The sequence below is a fragment of the Syngnathus typhle genome, linkage group LG1, assembly GCF_033458585.1.
Source record: "Syngnathus typhle isolate RoL2023-S1 ecotype Sweden linkage group LG1, RoL_Styp_1.0, whole genome shotgun sequence".
In the NCBI taxonomy this organism is placed as follows: domain Eukaryota; kingdom Metazoa; phylum Chordata; class Actinopteri; order Syngnathiformes; family Syngnathidae; genus Syngnathus; species Syngnathus typhle.
Window position 1 is genome coordinate 28,611,760 of NC_083738.1, and position 20,374 is coordinate 28,632,133.

Genomic DNA, 20,374 nt, shown 5'->3' on the forward strand with positions numbered 1-20,374 from the left:
AAGGACAAACAGACTTCAAAACAGCCAAGCGCCATATCATGTCTCAACTCCGACAGGCACGAAGCTTGACCTCTATTCTTCTTCTACGTGCAATTTATATGCGTTGTTTGGGCAGCTCTTATCTCCTTATACCAGTGCTTCTCAATTATTTTCTGTTACGCCCCCCCCTAGCAAGAAGAAAACTATTCGCGCCCCCCCCTCCCCACCGTGACTATCCTAACTTGTCTTGTAAGTCGTACAATGTTGCACTGTCGCAAACGTCACAGAAGTAACAATGAGAGCGCCACTGCCCCCTGCTGGGAAAATGCGCCATTACACTTTATTCTAGTACTGCCAGGATATGAAGAGCAAGCTGGTGCTGCTGAGGGCGCTGAAAGACCTGTTCGAGGAGTTCAAATACTTCATGGACATGGCGGACGGAGCGCGTCAGTCAGAACGCAGACCCGACCCACGTCGCCAAAACGCTCGGCCTAACGATGGTTGGCTCCAAGCACGTTCCTGCGTGGGAAGGTCAAAACGTGTCGTCTTGAGAAAGAGAAAAGGAGCGAGACGAGGGAGAAAGAGAAAAAGAAAGACAGAAAGAGAAAAGGGAGAGAGAGAGAGAGAAAAGGCCATTGGGAAGACGGCCTTTGGACTCAGAAGCTGTGCGCCCCGTGTGAACTGGACTCAATCACCACAGTGTTGCAAGAAGCTTTTATTGTTGTGAGTTCAAGCCGCTTGGCGGCGTTTTCCAGAATAAAAGATCAGTGCAGAAACACAGGCAAACCTGCTACCAAAAAAAAAAAAAAAAGAGCCCGCTTATCTACGCAGAGCGACGAGAATAGCCACAGCGATGGCGACAACAAGGTTAGTATTAATTCCTCTTTTTTTTTTTCTTTAATCTCTTTCCTTACTTAAGCGAGGGGAGGGGGGGGATACAAAAAAAACAACAAAAACGAACGGCGCGCTTTGAGTACAGACATTTTTGCTGGCATGCACCCTTGAAAGCAGGCCAGAGATTCAGTCTAGTTCACGCTCTGGTACCACAGCGCGGTCGCTACGTCCGACATTAAATAGAGACTTCTTTTTTTTTCTACCTAGCAAGCAAGGTTCAGTGTGCTGCTGGGGAGTCTATTATGGAGATGGGTGGGAGTGGAAGCGGGTTAGGGAACATCTTCTCCAACGGATCATTCGGTTTTGCTACGCTTCACAGCGCCGGGGAGTTTCTCTTGCAACCTGAGGGATGGGGGGAGAAAGCGAAAGATTTGCAACCAAACCCCAAGATGGCCAGCCAGCGGCGCCGCTTACTTGGCGACGGTGGTGTCGATTTGGGTCCGAGCCAGGTCCACGTACTGGTCGATCTGCGTCTGTGGACAGAACAAGCGCAACCTTTTGTGAGCGCCAACAAATGACGCGAGGGGGTGAGCTCAACGCCGCCAGCCGTCCGGCCGGCCGGCCGCATTTGGACAATGCCCGAGCAGTGGAGAAAAACAAGCTCACGGGCGACCGACCGACCACCCGACCGTCATTGCCGTTTCAAGGACCGGCGACGCTCACCTTGTTCTTCTCGTAGATGGGAGGCACGGCAAAGAGCAGGATGTCGGCTGCGGAGGACAACAAACAAGTGAGATTCTGGCGTGCGGACCGTCTGGCTTGCGGCCGGCGGCGCTTACCGAGGATGAGGATGGTGATGCCATTGAAGACGGCGCCCACGTAGGTCAGCAGCCACATGACCACGGCCAGCTAGACAAAATCAAAGACCTCGCGTGAGACCTTTTCCAAGGGCAGCTAGCGACCTCGCATTTATTTGATTCCGCTGAATCGACGGCGCGGCGCGTTCCCAAGTCACGACTCGAAAGCTTCGGGTTCAGCCAAAGTTCCGGGTTGAGTCGCGCCGCCGTTTGGCGTCTGTACGAGAGCGCCGACCGAACCCAAGCCTCGGCATCTTTTCGTTGGCCGACGAGTCCGTATTTGAGCGGCTTTGGGTCCGGTGAGCGGGAGTGCAAATCACCTTGAGGGAGTCCACGAGGTCCTCGACCAGGAAAAGGCGGCTCATCTGCTTGAGGGCCCGGTTAATGTAGGTCAGGCCGCTGTCCACGTGCTTGCGGAAAGTCTCCGGAGGAATGCTGACATCCTTATCTATCAGCGATCTGCAGGGAGAAGGAACAGATGAGCTTTTGAAATCAGGCTTTGGTGCCTGGCCTCCGGTTTAGCTCCCCAACCGGTCCGGCCGGGCGCGCTTACTTGAAGGGGTGGCCGTCGCCGGACTTCTGCACGGCCTGGACCACCGACTTGTAGATGCGGAAGGTGATGGTGACGCACAGCAGCGCCAGGAGCAAGTAGGACACCACGCTGATGACGCTGAAGGCGGCCAGCGACAGCAGCAGCAGCAAGGACAGACCGAAGACCAAGCCAGACTTTTTGGGGTCCCGCCAGTGAATCAGATCCTTGACTGCGGACGAGTAGCAGGCGTTACACGAAATTCAAATTTGCGTGTTTGTCGAGAGTCGCGCATGCGGAAAGGATTGGCTCGCTACAGGAGTTGCGTAACCGCCGAGCGGGTTGCCACTCTCAAAGTGCCGCAGGGAAATCAAATTGGAGGACGGGAGCCAGCCAGCCAGCCAGCTAGCCGGCTAGCGTGTGATTCTCGTGTTGTTGGTTGACTTTATATTTTGCGTGGCCAAAAGAGGGGGGTGCTCAAGGGAGGCAATTATTTCTCAGTCCCCCCACCAAATGATCGAAGAAATTCGGAAACATTTGACTCCAAAATAATTTCTCAAGTCATTTCTAGTTGGATGGAAAATTGGACCTTTCCTTGTCGCAAATTTGTTTCAAAACAAAAGGGGCAAGCCTTGATCTGTGGCATTTTTTGGCCCCCATCGTACGGGAGCTTTCAAGGGGCCTCAAGCACACACGTCTCACGGCTGGATTTTTGTCTCGTCGCAAATTCCTTCTGTGGCCCCGCGACAAGCTCAACTTTAGCCGCGTGAGTTGACGAGAAGAACGGGACAACAATGAGCAAGAAAATGTGGAAAAGCTAATTCTGCTCATGCAGAAGAGATTAGGTGGCGGCGGCGCGGGTGCGCACGCTCGCTTGCTAGCGGCCATGTTGACGCAGCTCAAAGGGGAAACAAAGAACAGTCAGATTGGATCAACAGCGCAGGGAGAACCTTTCCCGCCCGCCCCGCATGGCTGGCGGCGAGCCAAACGGGTCAAAGTAGCACTCGATGGGAACGCTCCCAGAGCAGCCGGGCACGTAAAACGGCGGCCTCTCTCCATCTCTGAGGCTTTACATTTCGCCAAAAGCCCGTTTCGACAGCCAAAACAACGAGCATTACCTGACAGGTGGCTAAGCATTGCCGTCAAGACGCGCTCGGCAAGATGTCGGGCCTCGGCGACCCACGCGTCCACCTCTTGAGAAAGGTTGCAGTCGGTGCCGAGCGTGTCGCTCTGGGAACACGGCGCGCTCGGCAGCCGTTCTTCTCCCGCCTCTTGACTCCCGCCCAAGCGTTCCAGGGCCCCGAGCGGAAGCTGGTCCTGCGGCGGAGCTGGAGGGCAGCGCCCAACGTACTGCTCATCTTCACCCGGTCTGGATTTGAGGCATTCTCTCATGAACTCCACAAAACTATCCACAGGCTCGGATGCAGCGCCGCTATCACAGCCCGTCAGAGGTTCCGGGTCCTCGGCGTGCGGCGTTTCGACATCAGCAGCAAAGCCGCCGCCGTCGTCTTTGGGCGCCGACGGCTCAAAGGCCGACTCAAACGACCGCCCTTCGTACGTATCGTCTCGCATGAGACCTATTCTGGAGGAGACGGTGGCCACGTCGCGGGCTGCGCCGGCGTCGTCGTCATCCTCGCCGCTGCCGGACGAGTCCTTGCTCGCCTGGCTCCAAGACGTGGCGGCGCTCTTGAATTTGTTTTCCGCCGGTGGAGGAGTGAGGCGCTCGCCGTCAGACTCCACAGGAGAGGAAGGAGGAGAATAGCCTTCCATGAATTCACTTTGGACGGGTCTTCTGTTCGCTTCTTGCTCGTTTTCCTCAGGCCGTGCCGTTTGGACGGCCTCTTCCGCCAGCTCGTCGTCCTCAAACTCCATTTGCAGCTCGTCGTCGCTCCAGTTCGGCTCTTGGCTTTCAATGACATTAATTGCCGGAACCTGCATTAGTGTTCGTTCCCATCTGGGCGCCGGCGCCCTTTCTGCGTCGGCCGTCGCAGGAGAAGTGGCGACGTCGCTGGATGGATGACAATCAGACTTTGGAGAGGGGGGATCTTCCAAAGGGGTTTCATCAGACTCGGCTGAACTATGGAGGTCCCGAGCCTCGGCGTTCTTGTCGCCATGCGGAGCGTCCCGAGCGCCGTCATCCGGAGGCGAAGGGGAGGTCGGATGCTCCCAATCGAAGCGCCACGGAGCTCGGTCGCCGCCATCGGTCGTTGGCGCCTCTTCGACATCGTCGTGGCCGGCTTCCACCAAATTGTCGGGGACACAGAGCGGAGGTGAAGCGGGATTTCCCTCAGGCGGCTCAAACGCGGAAGAAAGGCCGCCTTGGAGCGAGCCGCCGTCCGCGGCGTCTCGCCCGTCAGCCACGGACGGCGGAGGAGCCCGAGCTTCCGATTCTTCAAAGGCATTCGTTTGGCGCCGTTCGCCAAGGACCTCAAAGGGCCAGTCGGCTCCTTTGGTCTCCTGGCGCAGCTTGGGAACTTTGTCACGGTGGTGCGAGGAAAAGTCGCTTGGGCAATACGTCTCCTTTTTGGCGGCGAGAGCTTCCAGAGCTTTGATGCGCTCCGACACCGGCGACGTCTTGATCGGCGACTCGGGCTGCGCGCAAGTGTCGGGCGAAAAAGAGCCTGGCTGAGAAGAAAAGCGCAGGGAAGTGGCAAGCCCTTGGTCGCCGTTACCCCGACACGGCAGCGTCTTTACGTCTGCATTGACACGCACGGAGGACAAGAGAAAAGCAGGGGAGGGAGGGAGGGAGGTCACACGGATGAGGCGGCCACTCCCACGCAACGGGGATCTTCTTATCTTACCTACGTGTGGCGGCGGAAGCCTTACACTGCTACTGCAGCCCAAGCGTTCATGCAAAGTGAACTCAATGGACACAAAGGACGGACAGACGGACCTTCCGTTCTCGCCGCGCCGACCCACGTCAAGACAGCAACAAGTGGCGATGAAGTTGCGTCCCAAAACATTTGATTGTACCTTTCGAAGGGGACCAAATGCGGCACCGTCATCGCGAGGAGCGATACTTTGGGTACCGATTTGGTACCGACGTGCAAAAAATACCTCGACACCTGCTTTTTTGCAAATACTTCAGGCCTCCGGGCCTTGACTTTGACACCTAAGGATCTAAGCCAGGGGCCTCAAAGGCATTTATGTTGCGGGCCGCATCGTTACAAGTGTCAACCCGAATCAATGTACGGACTCGGACACAACAAACTGATAAATCGGGGAGAAGTAGAAATTGTTCAAGTTTAAAAAGAAATGAATGGTAACAAAAATGGATCTATTTCTTTAAAAGTGAACACAATTTGCAATCGTAGCATTGACATATAAAGTCGAAGCACAATTTGTCTTTGCGGGCCAAATTTGGCCCACGGGCCAGAGTTTGACACCGCAGATCCAAGCTAACGCTACTTATACTACACAAGAAGAGCAATGACCCAAAAGGAGCAAAGAAGCGTGACATGCGCAAAGCCAGATAGTGCGCTCGCCATGGGGAGGGGGAGGGGGGGGAGGTCGTCAGGCCGGCCCGCTTGCCCACTGGGCCGTGGGCGATCTCTTTGGTGCCACTCTTCCTCCCTTGGGTGGGCCCCTTTGCTGCTGGTTCTGATAGGGGCCATCTCAGGTACTGGCTAAGGGGGAAGGACAGCAACCTGATCCATTTTTAGGTCCCTGCCCCAGCCAGCCCGTACGGTGTCAACTCTTGGCGTCTTAAAATAAGGGTGGCAATCTGGGGATTATCTCAAACCCGCAGCCGGTCCCGCTGACCCGAATAATGTTCGCTCGCAGTCTGCTAAAGATGGGTCGAGCTGCCGGGGCCCGCGTCGAGCTCGTCAACACAAGTCATGTGATGGAAGGAGCCACTTTTGGTGCGCGTCGCACCGCTCCGGAACCGCCACTAGGGCAAGAATTGCACAGCTACGGGCTGAGGGAAGGAGGCAGGGAAGGAAGGAGGGATGGAGAAGCAAGCCAGCAGCGTTAGGAGATGTAACACACTTGCCTTGTGACGGCCGAATAAAAGATACGGGCGGGGAGGAAAGAACGCGATCTGAAAGAAAATCAAAAGAAGAAAAGACAACACAAGAGCGGTGAACGCAAGCAGGTTCGCGAGCGACGGGCGGAGCCAAGTCCAAATACTTTGCGAGTAACCTTTTTGCACCTGCGCAGGTCAAAGGGCGGCGTCACCTTGAGTGGGAACCTGAGCCAGCTTGGCTTGTGCAGAGTTGGAGAGAACACGCACGCAAAAAAGAAAAAGCATCCCCTCCGCTCGCTTTGCCTCGGAGTTACAACGCCGACTCGGCAGTTTGGTTTTTTTTGCAATGTTTTTGAATGAGCTGGCTGTCGTCGGGCGAGTGGCGCATTCTTGTTTGGGGGGGCGCGTAGATGTGCTACTGGCTTTGCAGGTTGGGGTTGATGCACCTTTGCCGAACGGCATTCCATCTCTTGGCTTGCTGTCAGAAGCCACACCTTTGAGATATACCTGTCAGCTTTCCCACACAGCTTTGTACTACGATTGCAGGGAGAGTTCTTTTTTTTTTCTTTTTTCTCCCTGCAATTAGAGTTTGTACTGCCAGCGAGACTGAACCATGACTAACGAGGTCGTTCGCTTTTGCGGCTTGGGAAGATGATGCAAGGTGGATTACGAGGAACAGGCCGCAAAGGCTTCCAGAGCAGAGCCGAGCCGAGCCGAGCCCAGATTGATCAATGGACTCTTGGAGGGTTGTAAAAGCGAAGGCAGCAAAAAAAAAAAGGCAAAGTCAGCATTAAAGACATTCCGTTCACTTGGAAGCTTGTTTATGCGCCGCAAAAAATACACAAACATGTTTTAGCCCAATCAAAATCTACAAATCGAGTTCCTTGATTCAATCCTTTCATTTTTGTTTGTTTTTAAAGTGAAGTTTTTGCAGCATGAAGGAATTGCGCCTCCCATGAGAAGATTGTGATCAGACTACCTTTCAAATTCTGATAAGGATCTGCCATTGCAGATACGAGGGAAAACTGAACGGCAATATCGTTTTTTTGTCATTTTAGTATTGAGACAGGTTTATGCGCAATTTGTCTTTGCGGGCCACATAAAACGATGTGGCGGGCCGTACCTGGCCCTCGGGCCTCGAGTTTGACACCTGCGCTATGGAGAATGCTGGGAAGAAAATACGACAGACATCGGCAAAAACGTTGAGCCTGACCAAACGTTGTCATCGGGTGGAATAGAAAGTCACGGGGAAAATAGAGATTGCGATTCCACACAAGCACCGGCGCAATCTGGTTAAATGGGTCACATTTGTGCCCTTAATGAGATGTGGGCGCTAAATGAGGCTACAATTACTCTGTGGACACATTTCCTCTGGTGCAATACGCTTGGAGAAACGAGGTCCTCATTTCAAGTGTGCCACTTCCTCGGCGACGGCCCGTTGACAATTGGAACGCGCTTCGGCTAGCGCGCCCACATTTTGGATTTTTTTTTCCCCTGGAATTCCCGCTATCGCTCAGAAATCTACCATTGAGAGTGATGGCTTTCTTTTTTTAGCACGGGATTGAGTCGCTAACGTTGGTATAAATGTTGAATCAAGTACCGTATTTTCCGGACTATAAGTGGCCTTGAATCGCTTCCAATAGTAATTAGGTAGGATATGTTTTGTTTTCTTTTAGTATTTCTTGAATGGACTGCTATTAGACTTTTTGAACAATTTAAATACACACACACACACACCATTGGGGCAAGTCGTTCGGCCATGTTGTAGCTTTGGCCTATTTAAAAAGTGTCGTCAATTTGGAGGGCAGCCAAAGAGATTTCCCAGACAATCGCCAATCACCTTTTGAATTTGCTTCGTTAGATGAAAACAAATTGAGCATTGTGGGGCGGCCACGCGTGTGCAGCAGCTGAGCAGTGACACATGACAGCTGCTTCAAGTGCTAGGCATCAAATTACACCAAGTAAAAGAATAGCCTACCTGATAAAAGAACGGTGAGGGAAATAAGAGATCGACCGAGCGAACGAGCGAGCTTCCATTTCAAAGCACGACTTTCTGACTCAAAAGGGCCAATTAGCATTGCACGCCACACCCAAGCGTGTATAATAAATTCTATTTATAACGCACTTTATATTCGAAGGAATATCAAAGTGTATCAAGCAAGATGGACGGACGGGTGGATGTTTTGAATGTGTGCCTTTGAAGGCTTTATTTGCAGAAAAAGATTGCTGGACTGATGGTGCTAGCAGCCACTCCCTTTAGAAAACTAGGAATAAAAAGCCTATCCACTGGCATCTTAGTTGAATTGGAAATAATTAAATGACAGCTCTCCCTTCATGACTGTTGATTTAAAAAAAAAAAAAGCGCCATTGTTTGAATCTGTAGAAAATGAGAAAAACGTGGGGAAGGAAGGTACTGCGCCTTTAAGAGACGTTGCCTTCAGGAGCCTCACTCGTTTCCCCGCAGTGCACAACAAGCTCCATTTGGCACACAATTACCAAAAATGTACCCACGTCAAATAATGTGAGCCAAAGAAGAATACTTGAACCGCGCCGAGTTGGATTCATTTGATGTAAATAGGACTGCAGGTGGAAGCGTCAATACAGTGCAATGGCCATCGACAATAGAAGCCCCCAAAATACAGGCGAAATGGCGGAAAAGGGCGCTCGCTCGCGAGTCAAAACCATTTGGAATAATAAATAATGTGTGCGTTTTTGTTTTGAAACAAAGTGCCCGTTTGCGACTGTTTCTTACCGGACGGCTTGGATTCTTTCAACGCAGAATTCTGTCCATCGGCGAGTCCCTGCGACGAAGATATCTGGGCAGACTGAGTCATTGGATCCATATTGCGTGCTCGACGACGACAAAAAGAAAGAAAGAAGCTGGCAGCAAATGTCTCGTTTGGGCCCAATTCAGCTCTAATGGCGTCGACTTTTTGTCTTTCTAACGCCGAAGAGCGGGACTTGTTTGCCGCACCGTCGCGTCAATTCAATGAAGATGGAAGGAAACGCTGCGAGCGGCCGGCCGGGCGAATGGAGGAAGAGGAGGGAGGAGAAAACACGACGGGTAGCTGGTGCGTTTGAGACGTTCACTGGCCCGATGTGCAAGTCGTACATTTGACAATCCAACCACACACCGTGGCCCGATGTGCAAGTCGTACATTTGACAATTAAAAATCCACTTCGTTTGATTGGGTGCCTCCATTACGCACCTTTTGTGTAATGTAAATATCACAAACGAATATGTGTGCTCGGGTCGAGAACATATTGAACAGATTTCCTGAACACAACACTTGCTTTCGCTGCTCATAAGCTTTGTTAAAGATCAATTGTATGTTAATTGGATCACATAGCACTATAATAATGACGTGTTGTCACAGGGCGTGACGGGTGGACGTTGGATCATTGATGCGTAAAACAAACAAGGCTGACTACTTTTTCTTTTTTTTGACGAGGCTACCCACATAGACGACACTACAACTTCCTGGTTGTCCACCAATCAGCTTCCCCTTAACAATGACGCATGCCAATGCGTTCGATGCCCTCCGGAATTTCAGACACAAGGGCAACATGGACGATCGCTTTGTTTTCAAAGACTAGATTTACTCATAAAAGACAAAACCAAAGCAATCAGAATCATTCCTTCTTAACACATGCTCTACTCATGAGTGAGAGTTTTCGTATTTAATGTATTCATGATTCCAAAACAAAACACACACCACAAATGAGCATGCAGTCACAAGGTAGTTCTTTGGGGTTTTTTTTGTTTGCAACAGTGATCCGGAAAGAGGATCTTCTCAACAATTACACATGCCCCAAAGCCGGATGAATCCGAACTTTGCAGGGGGAACCTCTGGAGCTGGCCAGACCGAAAACCAGGACACTCAGTGCTGCTACAACAACGCAGAGCGCAGTGGTGACCAGGGGATCTGTAGCGGGTCCGTACGCTGACCGGGTGTCATCCTGGACTATGGTGACCTCTGGCTGACTGATTTGAGAGAGAGAGAAAAGTATTGTTTACTATAAGTACAGGCTTGTCTGAAGAAAAACGCTCCACTTGCCCTGTGGGGACACCATCCTCGGCCTTTGAGGGAGGCCTGACGTCCCAATCCAAACACAATCTCTCGTTGGGGCAGAAAACAGAACCCCGGTATCCTCTTATCTTCAAAACATGATGGCAGAGAAAAAAAGTCGAGTCGAATCGAAGATGTTTCCGTCCGTTTTTCGTGGATTACCTGTATGCTGCCACCTGCTGGGCAGTCCACCCAATCGGAGCCCAGCACCTGAACTTGGTAGCGGTTTAGTCCGCTGCACTTGTGTCTGTAGCATCGTCCCGTCACCATGAGCTGACTGTGGTTCTGTTCAACAAAGAGGACAAGCAGGATTCAAAATACCACGAGAAGTCAACAAAGCATTATTTGCGTTGCAATGACATTTCATCTCACCTTCTTGTCAGGGTGTGGCGGCCAAGCACTACTTTTGTCAAAGTACATATTTGCAATTTCCTTCCAAATAGTTTCCGTCAGTTATTCGAGATCATGTTCAATCGGCAGTAAGTGATTTCTTAGCGTTTTATTTGGAATTGACTTTCAGAAATCTTGCTGTCATTATGGGCTGATGCGTTTTGAACAAAAAGAACAATCCATTTCTGAAAATCAGACATGAGGAAAACGTGGCCAAAATATGGCTCGGACTACTTTGGCTGTCCGGCGTGTACCCACAAGTGTGCTCAGATGGGAGAAGAAACAACGGCTGTCCGGACCAAAGATCTCCCCGCCTTGGCGCTCTTCATTTGAATTCCTTTCGTTTGCTTTCTCCCAGCACTCGCTCTGGAACGCATGCGTGGAGTTAAGAGGAAGCTTGAAAAGCCTGGCGGCGCAAAAGCAGAGGAACTTACGCCCTTCTCCAGGGGTTTGTAGATGCGACAGCCGTCCAAGTAGTGATCGCTCTGGCACCGCGCTTTGTGCCCATGCAAATGATGGCATCCCAGTCCGCTGCAGGAGCGCCGCGGGTTATTTTTCTCACAATTCCATTCACAGGCGGCACAAGCAAAGCAAAGCAAAGGAAGAGGAAGGAAAGCAAAGGAAGAGGAAGGAAAGCAAAGGAAGAGGAAGGAAAGCAAAGGAAAAGGAAGGAAGAGGAAGCAAAGGAAAGGAAAGCAAAGCAAAGCAAAGCAAAGGAAAGCAAAGGAAGAGGAAGGAAAGCAAAGGAAGAGGAAGGAAAGAAAAGGAAGAGGAAGGAAAGCAAAGGAAAGCAGAGAAAGAGGAAGGAAAGCAAAGGAAGAGGAAGGAAAGCAAACGAAGAGGAAGGAAAGCAAACGAAGAGGAAGGAAAGCAAACGAAGAGGAAGGAAAGCAAAGGAAAAGGAAGCAAAGGAAAAGGAAGCAAAGCAAAGCAAAGCAAAGCAAAGCAAAAAAAAAAAAGGAAAGGAAAGGAAAGGAAAGGAAGAGGAAGGAAAGCAAAGGAAGAGGAAGGAAAGCAAAGGAAGAGGAAGGAGAGGAAGGATGAGGAAGCAAAGCAAAGCAAAGCAAAAAAAAAAAAAAGGAAAGGAAAGGAAACTAACCTGCCGCTACAGAAGAAGGATGACGAGTTGTCGTGGCAGGTCGACGTGGAACCAAACAAAGCTCCTTCACCTGAAAGTTATTTTCCCAAAAAAAGTCAATGGCAAGTGTACCACTTGTACAGTTTTACATTGAGCATCTGGAATTTTCTGATGGACTCATTTCAATGTTTTGTGGGGATTTCTTTTTAGAACTAAAATTGGTTGCACTGCAAACAACGGCACTCATACCTCCTTGAAAGATATGATTTCAATGAAAATTATATTTTATTGCTAGAAGAAAATTAGATTCAAAAGAATAGGTGAATCAATTAAAATTAGTAAATTAGCATATTGGTTTGAACAAATGACTGGCTGTACTTAATTGACACCGTTACAATCTTTTGAATACAATAAACAATTCACATTCAATTGACCGCATTTATATTCATTTTAATGAAGATGTTATTTATACTCAGTGATACAAATGATATGAATGAAATCATGCTACATTTTTTCCTCAAATGAATGAATTGCAAATACTAAAAGAAAATGAATGATTTCAATCATTCACCTAAACTATTTTATTTGAGCTCGGGTACCTTTTCCCCAGACGAGATCCTGCGCCCGGCTGGCGTTGACGACGTACCAGCCCGTGTCCCGAAAGGCGGCCAAGGTGAGCGGATCGATCCGCGCTATGCCGGACCGGCTGGGCGTGGCCAACATGACGGAACCCTGCAGTAGTCGGGACTCCCAGTGTGAGGACGCCATCCCCGGGGCTGCGTCCTGGAGTGCAAAGACAAACACGAGTCATGCAGTGCAAGGAGGGGCGGCGCAGAACCTGCTCGCTGACGGTTTGGCATGCACCCAGTTCTCCAGCGGCGCCCCCAGCTCAGGGTCGGCGGCGACCAGGTGCCTCCGGAGCGCCGAGATGACGGACGGGGTGTAGAGCCTCATCTGGCCCCATCCGTCCACGTGAGTCACTTTTCCCCGAGGGGAACAAGTGACACCGGCTGAAAAATCATTCTCGGACGAGCAGTCTCTCCACGTGTCAAAAAGATCTTTGGAGAAGCCCAACGCATGGAGCAGCTCATGGAGCACGGTCTGGATGGGAGGGGGGGGGATGGGTGAAGGAGAGTAGGTGCATGGTGCTTCATGTCTTCCACATGGCACTGTAAGAACAAAGTGAAACGTTGGAGGACCTGCGCAGTCAGTTTGGTCAGTCTATCCCTGCAGAGGACCACCACGCCAGCCAAAGGTCTCCCTCCGGCGTCCGTCCGGCAGTGGGCGGCGTAGGCCAACAGGCCAGGCTGCCGACACAAGTCAAGATGAGCCTTCGGCCGAGCGCCGAGCAAACGAGCACTACCTGCGCCCTGCACTTGTCCGACGCTTGCACGTGGAGGTACAACAGGAAGTCCACGTCGGCCACGCCGGCGCCCGGACGCCTGAGAACGACGGCGCGGGTAGAGTTAGCCTGGGGGTGCACTTCGCAGCCAGCCAGGTGCTCATCTGGAATCTGTGAGGGGAAACGGGAAAGATGACTCCTTATGCGTTGCTGACTTTTGGGGGATTATTAATGAAGCTAATCTGCCCGGGGGCTTCAGCATCATGCAGTTGAGGTGGCACGTCAACTACATTAGCCTTGCCGCTGTTTCAGTTGAACCAATCAGATTTCAATGTCCCTCACAGCAATGACATCAGCATCCTTCCACATTCAGATTGGCTAATTCAGAGCCACTCGAGTATCTTTGAGAGATGCGCATTTGACACACATCCGATTTGGGGGACTAAAATAAAATAGGACAATTCAATTTAACCTGGCGGTGTATCGTCCGTCACTCACCTTCATGTCGAGACACGTCTCATGTTTGTAGTTTTTCTTTGCTTGGCCACACCTGAAAACGATCGGATGGCTCCAAAAGATGCCGTCGTCGACGAATGACCATTGGCGCCCCCTACCTGTTGTAATTGACGCTGCTTGAATTCTTCCACAGAAACCTGCAGTATTTGCTGACGTCCCTCTCGAGTAGCAACGGGCTTAAGACTGGCCGCACTGTCGAAGCAAATCTCCTTGAGCTTCTTGCTTGGGCTATGAAACCAAGTCACGTGGGCCACATTTGCTGCGCACCTGACAAAAACGACGACGCGGTGCTGGCGGCCAGCTCGGCGGCGCCCCTCACTCGCGCGTCCTCGCGCGCCGATAGGTGCGCGCTCTCCGCGGAAAGCCAAGTCCCGATCCTCACGGGGGCGACCTCTCCGGGGCTCGGCGCCGGACCTGGCCCGACCACAGCCTGAACCCGGAGCGCGCCGCAAAGCAGAGGCAGACACAGGTAAAATCCTGGGCGGGAAGCCATCACCTGTTTCAACGCAACACAACTTGGCCCTCCCCAAAATATTAGCAATTGACTGGAGGCTCGCCAAGAAGCAACTCCTGACTGATTCTTCCTCCTTGAAGAGTTTGGTCTTCTGGGACGCCGAGCCGGTGTGAAATTCCACAAGAGCTTTTTTGAATACAAAGCTCGTCAGGTGGGAACAAAACAAAGCCCCCCCAATAAAAAGTGCATTTTTTTAATGGCAGCCACATTTTGGACTTATATACAGTGAAATTGACCCTAAAGACATTCTCTTATTGATCTCAACCCATTGCAAAGTTCAAAACCTCTCAGCTCCTCCGCCGTCGGACAGAAAGCAACGAGACCACCGGCAATCTTTCAAAATCAATGCGGGCCCGTCCGTCTCTTTCACACAAGCAGCCATTTACATACACTGGACTGGGGAAAGGGTTGAGGAGAGGCGCACTCAAAGCCGCATACGAGGGTTATTGCCTGCGAGCCATTGTGAGTGCGTGAGGGGGAGGGGCGGGGGGGGGGTGAATACTCCTCAAAAAGGCACTTAAATAGGGACACGTTTTCTCTCTCTCAAATACCCCGAGACGATCTCCAAACATATCCCGCTGCCGAACGTTTTTCGGCAGACGGAAGGAGTCAAAAAGTGGCTCGGGAAGACTCCACTGTGCAACAAGCTCAGCTGACGTGGTGGGAATGAAACGCGTCGGCCTCGCCGGTTTTTGGTTCCCAACCCTTTTCCAGAGACTTTCCAGAAGTTTGATGGAAGGAAGAGTTTGCGCTTTTGACTGAAACGCTCAGGTTCTCATTTGGGGCGGGGTAGGTCCGACACTTTCTTTGACGGTGGGCCGAATGGGGGGGGGGGGGGAAGATGTGCCGAGCCTGGATAAAGGTTGGGAACTCGCCCGAGAGTTGCTCATCTAAATGGTAAAATAGTTGATTTTAAAAGCAATTGGACGACAAGAGACAAAAAGGCACAGAGAGAGGGAGGCCCGTTCAAGTGAGCAAAGGCACGTCCTCGTCCGAGGCGGCGTCGTCGTCGTCGTCGCAAAGCGGAATGAGCAGCACGTCGTCGTCGGGGGAGGCCGAGAGGGGCGCAGAGTTGCCGGATGAGGGCGAGGCTCTGAACAAGGACAGACTCAGGCCCAGGGTGTGCAAGATGGACGCCAGGGACGGGCCGCCGGCCGGGACGGCCACGGGGGGCGTTTGGGGCGCCTCGGCGGGCGGCGCGTACGGGGGCGGCGGCGGCGGGGAGGCGCGAGACGCCGGCGGGGCCCTGACAGACAGGCTCACTTTCTGAGGCGCGGGCCGCTGGGCGCCCTCCGCCGCCGCCGAGGAGCCGCCGGGAGCGGCGGGAGCGGGCTCCTGATCCGGAGGGGCGGCGTCGGGCGGCCGCTGTCCGTCCGTCTGGGAAGGTCTGGAGGGCTGCCTGGGGATCAGACCCCACCTTCTCATGCGACGGACCAGGCGGCGGACCACGCGAGGCCTGCGTCTCCGGTGCGGGGACGTGACGGCGTCCTGGCGAAGGAGCTGCAGGATTCCCCTCAGAGACAAGGTGGAAGTCTGAAACATCATCAGTGATTTTCTCAAACGGATTCCAGGTGAATTCTTGGAAAATGCAGCTCCTCACCTGATTGGGGTTTTCCGTGGGGAAGTCCTCCACCGGGGGGATAACGCCTTGCGCGATGAGTTGGCCGTAAGAGGGCGGGGCCTGCTGCTGGATCAGCTGCGCCTCGTGTCGGTTGACGGGCGCAAACATGCTGCGTGCGCAAGATGCGTTTAAGTGCCGCAGTTTTGCCACTGGGGGTGGGGTGGGGGGTCTTACCCGTACTCTCTGCTCCGCAGCGAGTAGAGCTTGCAGGTGCAGCCCATGGCGACGACCAGCAGCAGGCCGCAGACCAGGCTGCCCACCGTGGCGGCCGTGATGACCTTGCGCGGCAGGACCACGGTGCAGTTGAGCTCGTCCGTGCCGTCGTGGCAGTCCACCTGGCCGTCGCAGCGCCAGCTCTCAAATACGCACCTGCGGGGCGAGGCGAGAGGCCAAAGGTCAGCCGGCAAAGCGCCAGCCTCATTCTACCAGTGGCTCGAAAACCACTCGGCAAGTTGGAAATTTGACGCTCAGCACGTAAGTGACGGCCAGTGTGAACATAGATTAGCACGGCCCTTGGATTTGAGCTCCATCCCAAGCTTTTCTTTCATCGCATTTGGAGGTTTGACAAGACAAAGGGCTTCTTTTGGGGTCTGTCTGTCTGGCTGACCTGTCGGTGTCGCAGTGGAAGGTTCCGGGCTGACACACGGTGCAGTCCCTCTCGTCGCTGCCGTCGGCGCAGTACAGCTGGTAATTGCAGCGCTCGCTGGCGGGATAGCAGACGGGGCGGCCGGCAAAGCGCCCGGCCGCCGCCCTCTGGCCTCCGGGCACCCCGCAGGCAAACTGCTGGCGGCCGCAGCCCCGGCAGCCCTCCTCGTCCCGGCCGCTCTCGGGGCAATCCCACTTGCCGTCGCAGCGTTGCTCCTGCGTGAAGCAGCCTCCCGAGGCGCCGCCGCAGCGGCCCTCCCAGGGCGGGCAGTAGCCGCCCACGTGGAAGGTGGCGTTGAAGCCGCCGCCCTCCGAGCCGGCCGCCGTCTGGTAGGTCAGCGACAGCAGGCCGGTGCGCGACTCCACTTGCAGCGACTTGTAGTTGGAGGCGCTGGTGATCTGTCGGGTGGGGCAAAAGTCAGGGCGGGCTCACACCGAGCTGGCGTGCGTCGTCGTGGACTCAAACCCACGTTTCCTTTTTGCTCATTCCTCATCAAACTGATATTCGTCAGCGGGAAAATGGCCGTCGCTTTTAAAAAGCTCAATGGCCGCAGCCGTGCCTTTGCTATTTTCACTCACAATTTTAACGACGTCTCCTTCGCCTTGCACGCCGTTGTGGACCGTGAGCGTGTCGCCGCGCCCCAGCACCAGCTGCTGCAGGTCCAGCTTCAAGGGCCGGGAGTCATCCGGGTCCAGAGTCCAAACGCAGTGCAGAGGGGGGCCGCGGAGAGACGGAGGACAAAACGTCCCGTAGAAGGTCCGCAGAAGCCCCCCGCAGGGCCACGAGACGGGAGCGGCCGTCGCCGGGGTCTCCTGCCTCTCCTTCAACAGGGCCAAGAGCTCCTCTGCCCTGTCGCCGCCGTGGCTCTTTGCCGACGGACTGGGATCCCGCCAATCTCCGGCGCCGTTCCTCTCGGGCGCCCCGGCCGGGGTCCCCTCGGCCCCGCAGCCCTCCTCGTCGGCGCCGGCGCCTTCCCCCAGACACTCGGCTTGGTCGTTGCAACGCCACGAGAGGGGCAGGCAGCGGCCTCCCGGGCATTTGAAGGACGTCCGGGGGCACTGGCCAAAAGTCCCATCTGAAAATACTTTGACATTTTAGTATCTGCCACGGGTGGCGTCTCACCACTAAAAAGATTGGATTGCCCTTTAGCACGTGGAGGGCCAATCGGGAAAACAACAAAGGCACCTCTGGCGTAATTCAAGCGAAACGACGACACGGGATAGACTTGTGGCAGGAAGTGGTGCACCACTGTGATGTTTCCCCCCGGGAATTCGACGGGCGGGGGCAATTTGGAGCCACACAAGATGAGCGGCGTGCCGCCGCCAGACGATTTGATGGCCAGCCACTCATTTCTGCACCGAGCTGAAAATTGCGAGAAGCTAAAAGAAGAAAGGGGGAAAAAAAAACACACACACAGCAGTTGATTCACAAAATTAGGGAGAGTCCACTTTGTATCGTATTTTGCGGACTATAAGGCGCATATTTTTTCTTTTTTTTAGTATGGCCGGGGTGCGACTTGTATGTGAAATTATTAACACATTATTTATTACTTGCCCATTAGCAGATTACAGTATTTATTCTAATTATCGCTCAGGGCTCCATCGATGTAATTGTATTATAGTTTAGGGAGAAAACCCATTTAAAAGGGACATTCGACGTATGAAAAAAGTTTGGAATATTTCACCTGAGGACGACCGGTTCTCCCACCGAACCCTTAATGGTCCAGCAGTCATACGTGGCACCAAAATGGTAGGAGTACGTGTGGTAGGCAGAACTCCTGATCTCGCCTACGTCGTTATCCAACACTTGAGAGGAATGTCCACAGTGCTCTGTGGAAAACAGGCCCATAAAAAAAATGGACACATTTCACCCCAAAAGCTGGGCTCGCCCCAAAAAACAAAGACAGGGAATTGAACATGGCAAAAGTTGACGACGAGCTAAATTCGTTGCACTGTTTACAGATGCAGAATTGTGATGTTAATTTATAATAATGACACAAAAGACCTTGAAAATTTTAGGGTCTAAATTCTCTCTACAAAGTTTTTTTTTGTTTTGTTTTCTGCCTTGATTTCCTCTTTGTTACAATGGCATATGTCCTTACCGAAGAAAAGCGCTACTTGTGTCCGGCTGCATGCTGTGGGCAGAAACATCAGGTTAGCATCCATCCATCCATCCATCCATCCATCCATCCATCCATCAGCTACGTACCCGTGAAGCAAAAAAGCAGGAGGCTAGGGATGTGCACCATTATGCTGATCATGTGCAAAGACCGGAAGTCACAAAAGTGTCATTTTGGAACGATTGTTCTGGAAGACGCCACCTGTAGGGTAGAAATTTGAAATGTTGACATTTTGTACAATTTCAAGCTATTGCATTGATTCCAGTTTTGAATCCAGAACCGACTTGTAACTCCAACCAAAGCATCCTTGGTCAACTTAGGCCCGTGACAGAAGGTGACAGGCGGAAAATTGGTTCCAAAGTGCTGCTTTGAAGCTTTGTTTCGTGGCCATTCTTGCCACCCAGTAAAGTGCCCACCAGGTTGTGTGCAACTAGCACCACTTCGCACTCGGCTCGTTTAAAAGTTCATTCGCCTCCCTCGCTGCTCTAAAATCGGCTTAGTTTGTGTCTTAGAGCAAAACGAGCTTTACTAGCCTTTAGCATGCGGTCGAGCTACATGCTAACGTCGCGCGTCCTTCCTTACTCGCATTTGACTGCCAGTTACCGTCGAACATCTTGACATTGCGATTTGGATTATCCAAGGAATTGTCCGAAACAAAGTTGCTACTTAAAACCGGATAGAACGTTACCTTGTCTTTCGTTTCCTTTTGATAAGTCCGGAGCTACTTCCGTATTTCTTTTTTTTTGCAGGATGACGCACGAGGGGCGGGGTTTCCGTCACACGGTTGTGTAGTTTTTTTATTTATTTTTAACGCCACCAGCCGATCGCCTTTTCTATCGCTAGATGTCACTGTTGCTCAATGCAAATTGCCGGTCCAGCAGAAAAATCGGAGCTCGGTCAGAAATTCCATCCAAATCGTGTCTGCGGTTGCTCATTCGGGCAAAAAGCGCTCAATGTCAGGACTCGATGTTAAAAATGGAACCAGGGTTTTTTTTTCCAACCCAAGTGGCCTCACATTCATCGAGACACAAACATACTCAATTGGCTTTGGAGGTCACAATTTGCAGTTTACATTTATAACATGGCACACCATCAATGCGTTCTATGCACATATAAGTGCAATTAAAATGCAGTTAACCCAAACAAGGATGACTGCCATGACCTCCAACAGATCCGCATGCCACGCAAATGCAGTTAACCCAAACAAGGATGACTTCCATGACCTAGAACAGATCCGCATGCCACACAGATATGTCCTCCCTGACAGGATTGCCAGGACTGGGACTGCGTGCTGCTGGTCACACTGGATCAGAAATGAACAGCAGGTACTTGCCTCCAATACTAGTCCACAGAGAAGGTGTGGTCACAAAATAATTTTCTAGCCCCAGGAGAAGCAGATTCTAATCCCAGGAGCATGCACCATTTGCAAGTGGAAGGTTCTCGTCCAAAGAAACGGGCCTCGCCCCGAGAGAGAAAGTTCTAGTTCGAGAGAAAGGTCTGGTCCAAGAGAGGGTTCTGGTTTCGAGAATGTTCTAGTTCGAGAGAAAGGTCTGGTCCAAGAGAGGGTTCTGGCTCCGAGATGATCCCAGATTCAGGGAATGTTCTACTTTTGAGAGATTACTGCCCCAAGAGCATGTTCGTTCTAGTCCCCAGAGCCCCTTCTCGTCCCAAGGTTTGGTTTGAGAAGGTTTTGGTCACAAGAAGAGCGAGTAGTTATGCTCCTGAGAGAAGGCCAAGGCCCAAGATGATGATGATGATGATGGAACTTTATTCATCCCACAGCGGGGAAATGTACTTGTCACAGCAGCGTACAAGAGTGCAAGAATACAAGTGGCAAATTTAAAGCGAGCAAGCACATGGTGAAACTTTGCCACACCCAAGATGGCGTCGACACACAACTTGGTGCCAAGGC

The 20,374-nt window shown here is 52.3% G+C and overlaps 3 protein-coding genes across 6 annotated transcripts; all 3 read right to left on the bottom strand.

The window, feature by feature from the left end:
• Positions 1-679: 679 nt before the first annotated feature.
• Positions 680-9,218, bottom strand: rtn3 (reticulon 3). Of its 3 annotated transcripts, none has more exons than XM_061277686.1 (8): positions 8,919-9,218; positions 6,194-6,241; positions 2,224-2,431; positions 1,991-2,129; positions 1,653-1,722; positions 1,537-1,583; positions 1,288-1,346; positions 680-1,215 (listed from the first exon to the last, which is right to left on the bottom strand). In XM_061277686.1, exons 1-8 carry the CDS (start codon positions 9,007-9,009, stop codon positions 1,167-1,169), a joined length of 711 nt encoding a protein of 236 aa, XP_061133670.1. In that variant the 5' UTR covers positions 9,010-9,218; the 3' UTR covers positions 680-1,166. The 3 variants fall into 3 exon arrangements, with proteins under 3 accessions (XP_061133670.1, XP_061133662.1, XP_061133679.1); XM_061277678.1 differs by lacking the exon at positions 8,919-9,218 and adding an exon at positions 6,379-6,466; XM_061277695.1 differs by lacking the exon at positions 6,194-6,241 and having other exon boundaries at positions 8,919-9,214.
• Positions 9,219-9,806: 588 nt separating this feature from the next.
• Positions 9,807-14,069, bottom strand: LOC133153547 (ciliated left-right organizer metallopeptidase). The gene is made up of 11 exons (XM_061277578.1): positions 13,545-14,069; positions 13,068-13,217; positions 12,904-13,011; positions 12,569-12,805; positions 12,304-12,487; positions 11,726-11,795; positions 11,061-11,157; positions 10,885-10,992; positions 10,399-10,521; positions 10,225-10,325; positions 9,807-10,151 (listed from the first exon to the last, which is right to left on the bottom strand). Exons 1-11 carry the CDS (start codon positions 13,548-13,550, stop codon positions 9,968-9,970), a joined length of 1,368 nt encoding a protein of 455 aa, XP_061133562.1. The 5' UTR covers positions 13,551-14,069; the 3' UTR covers positions 9,807-9,967.
• Positions 14,070-14,255: 186 nt separating this feature from the next.
• On the bottom strand, positions 14,256-19,240 carry lrp10 (low density lipoprotein receptor-related protein 10). Of its 2 annotated transcripts, none has more exons than XM_061277565.1 (10): positions 19,151-19,240; positions 18,552-18,663; positions 18,445-18,477; positions 18,028-18,172; positions 17,529-17,722; positions 16,922-17,418; positions 16,305-16,741; positions 15,872-16,066; positions 15,677-15,806; positions 14,256-15,609 (listed from the first exon to the last, which is right to left on the bottom strand). In XM_061277565.1, exons 2-10 carry the CDS (start codon positions 18,601-18,603, stop codon positions 15,043-15,045), a joined length of 2,250 nt encoding a protein of 749 aa, XP_061133549.1. In that variant the 5' UTR covers positions 18,604-18,663; positions 19,151-19,240; the 3' UTR covers positions 14,256-15,042. The 2 variants fall into 2 exon arrangements, with proteins under 2 accessions (XP_061133549.1, XP_061133550.1); XM_061277566.1 differs by lacking the exon at positions 19,151-19,240 and adding an exon at positions 18,996-19,144.
• Between the last annotated feature and the right edge of the window lie 1,134 nt (positions 19,241-20,374).

Bases quoted from the DNA above. Each gene is read 5' to 3' on its own strand.
- rtn3 (XM_061277686.1), bottom strand. From the start codon at position 9,009: ATGGATCCAATGACTCAGTCTGCCCAGATATCTTCGTCGCAGGGACTC. The intron at 1,584-1,652 runs GTAAGCGCCGCC...TGTCCTCCGCAG, and splicing joins CATCACCATCCTCATCCTCG to CCGACATCCTGCTCTTTGCC. The intron at 1,216-1,287 runs GTAAGCGGCGCC...CCCATCCCTCAG, and splicing joins ATCGACACCACCGTCGCCAA to GTTGCAAGAGAAACTCCCCG.
- lrp10 (XM_061277565.1), bottom strand. From the start codon at position 18,603: ATGATCAGCATAATGGTGCACATCCCTAGCCTCCTGCTTTTTTGCTTC. The intron at 16,067-16,304 runs GTCAGCCAGACA...CTCGCCCCGCAG, and splicing joins TTCCACTGCGACACCGACAG to GTGCGTATTTGAGAGCTGGC. The intron at 15,610-15,676 runs GTGAGGAGCTGC...ATGATGTTTCAG, and splicing joins CCACGGAAAACCCCAATCAG to ACTTCCACCTTGTCTCTGAG.
- LOC133153547 (XM_061277578.1), bottom strand. The intron at 13,012-13,067 runs GTAGTGCTCGTT...TTGTGTCGGCAG, and splicing joins CGGACAAGTGCAGGGCGCAG to CCTGGCCTGTTGGCCTACGC. The intron at 10,326-10,398 runs GTAATCCACGAA...CATGTTTTGAAG, and splicing joins CAGCAGGTGGCAGCATACAG to ATAAGAGGATACCGGGGTTC.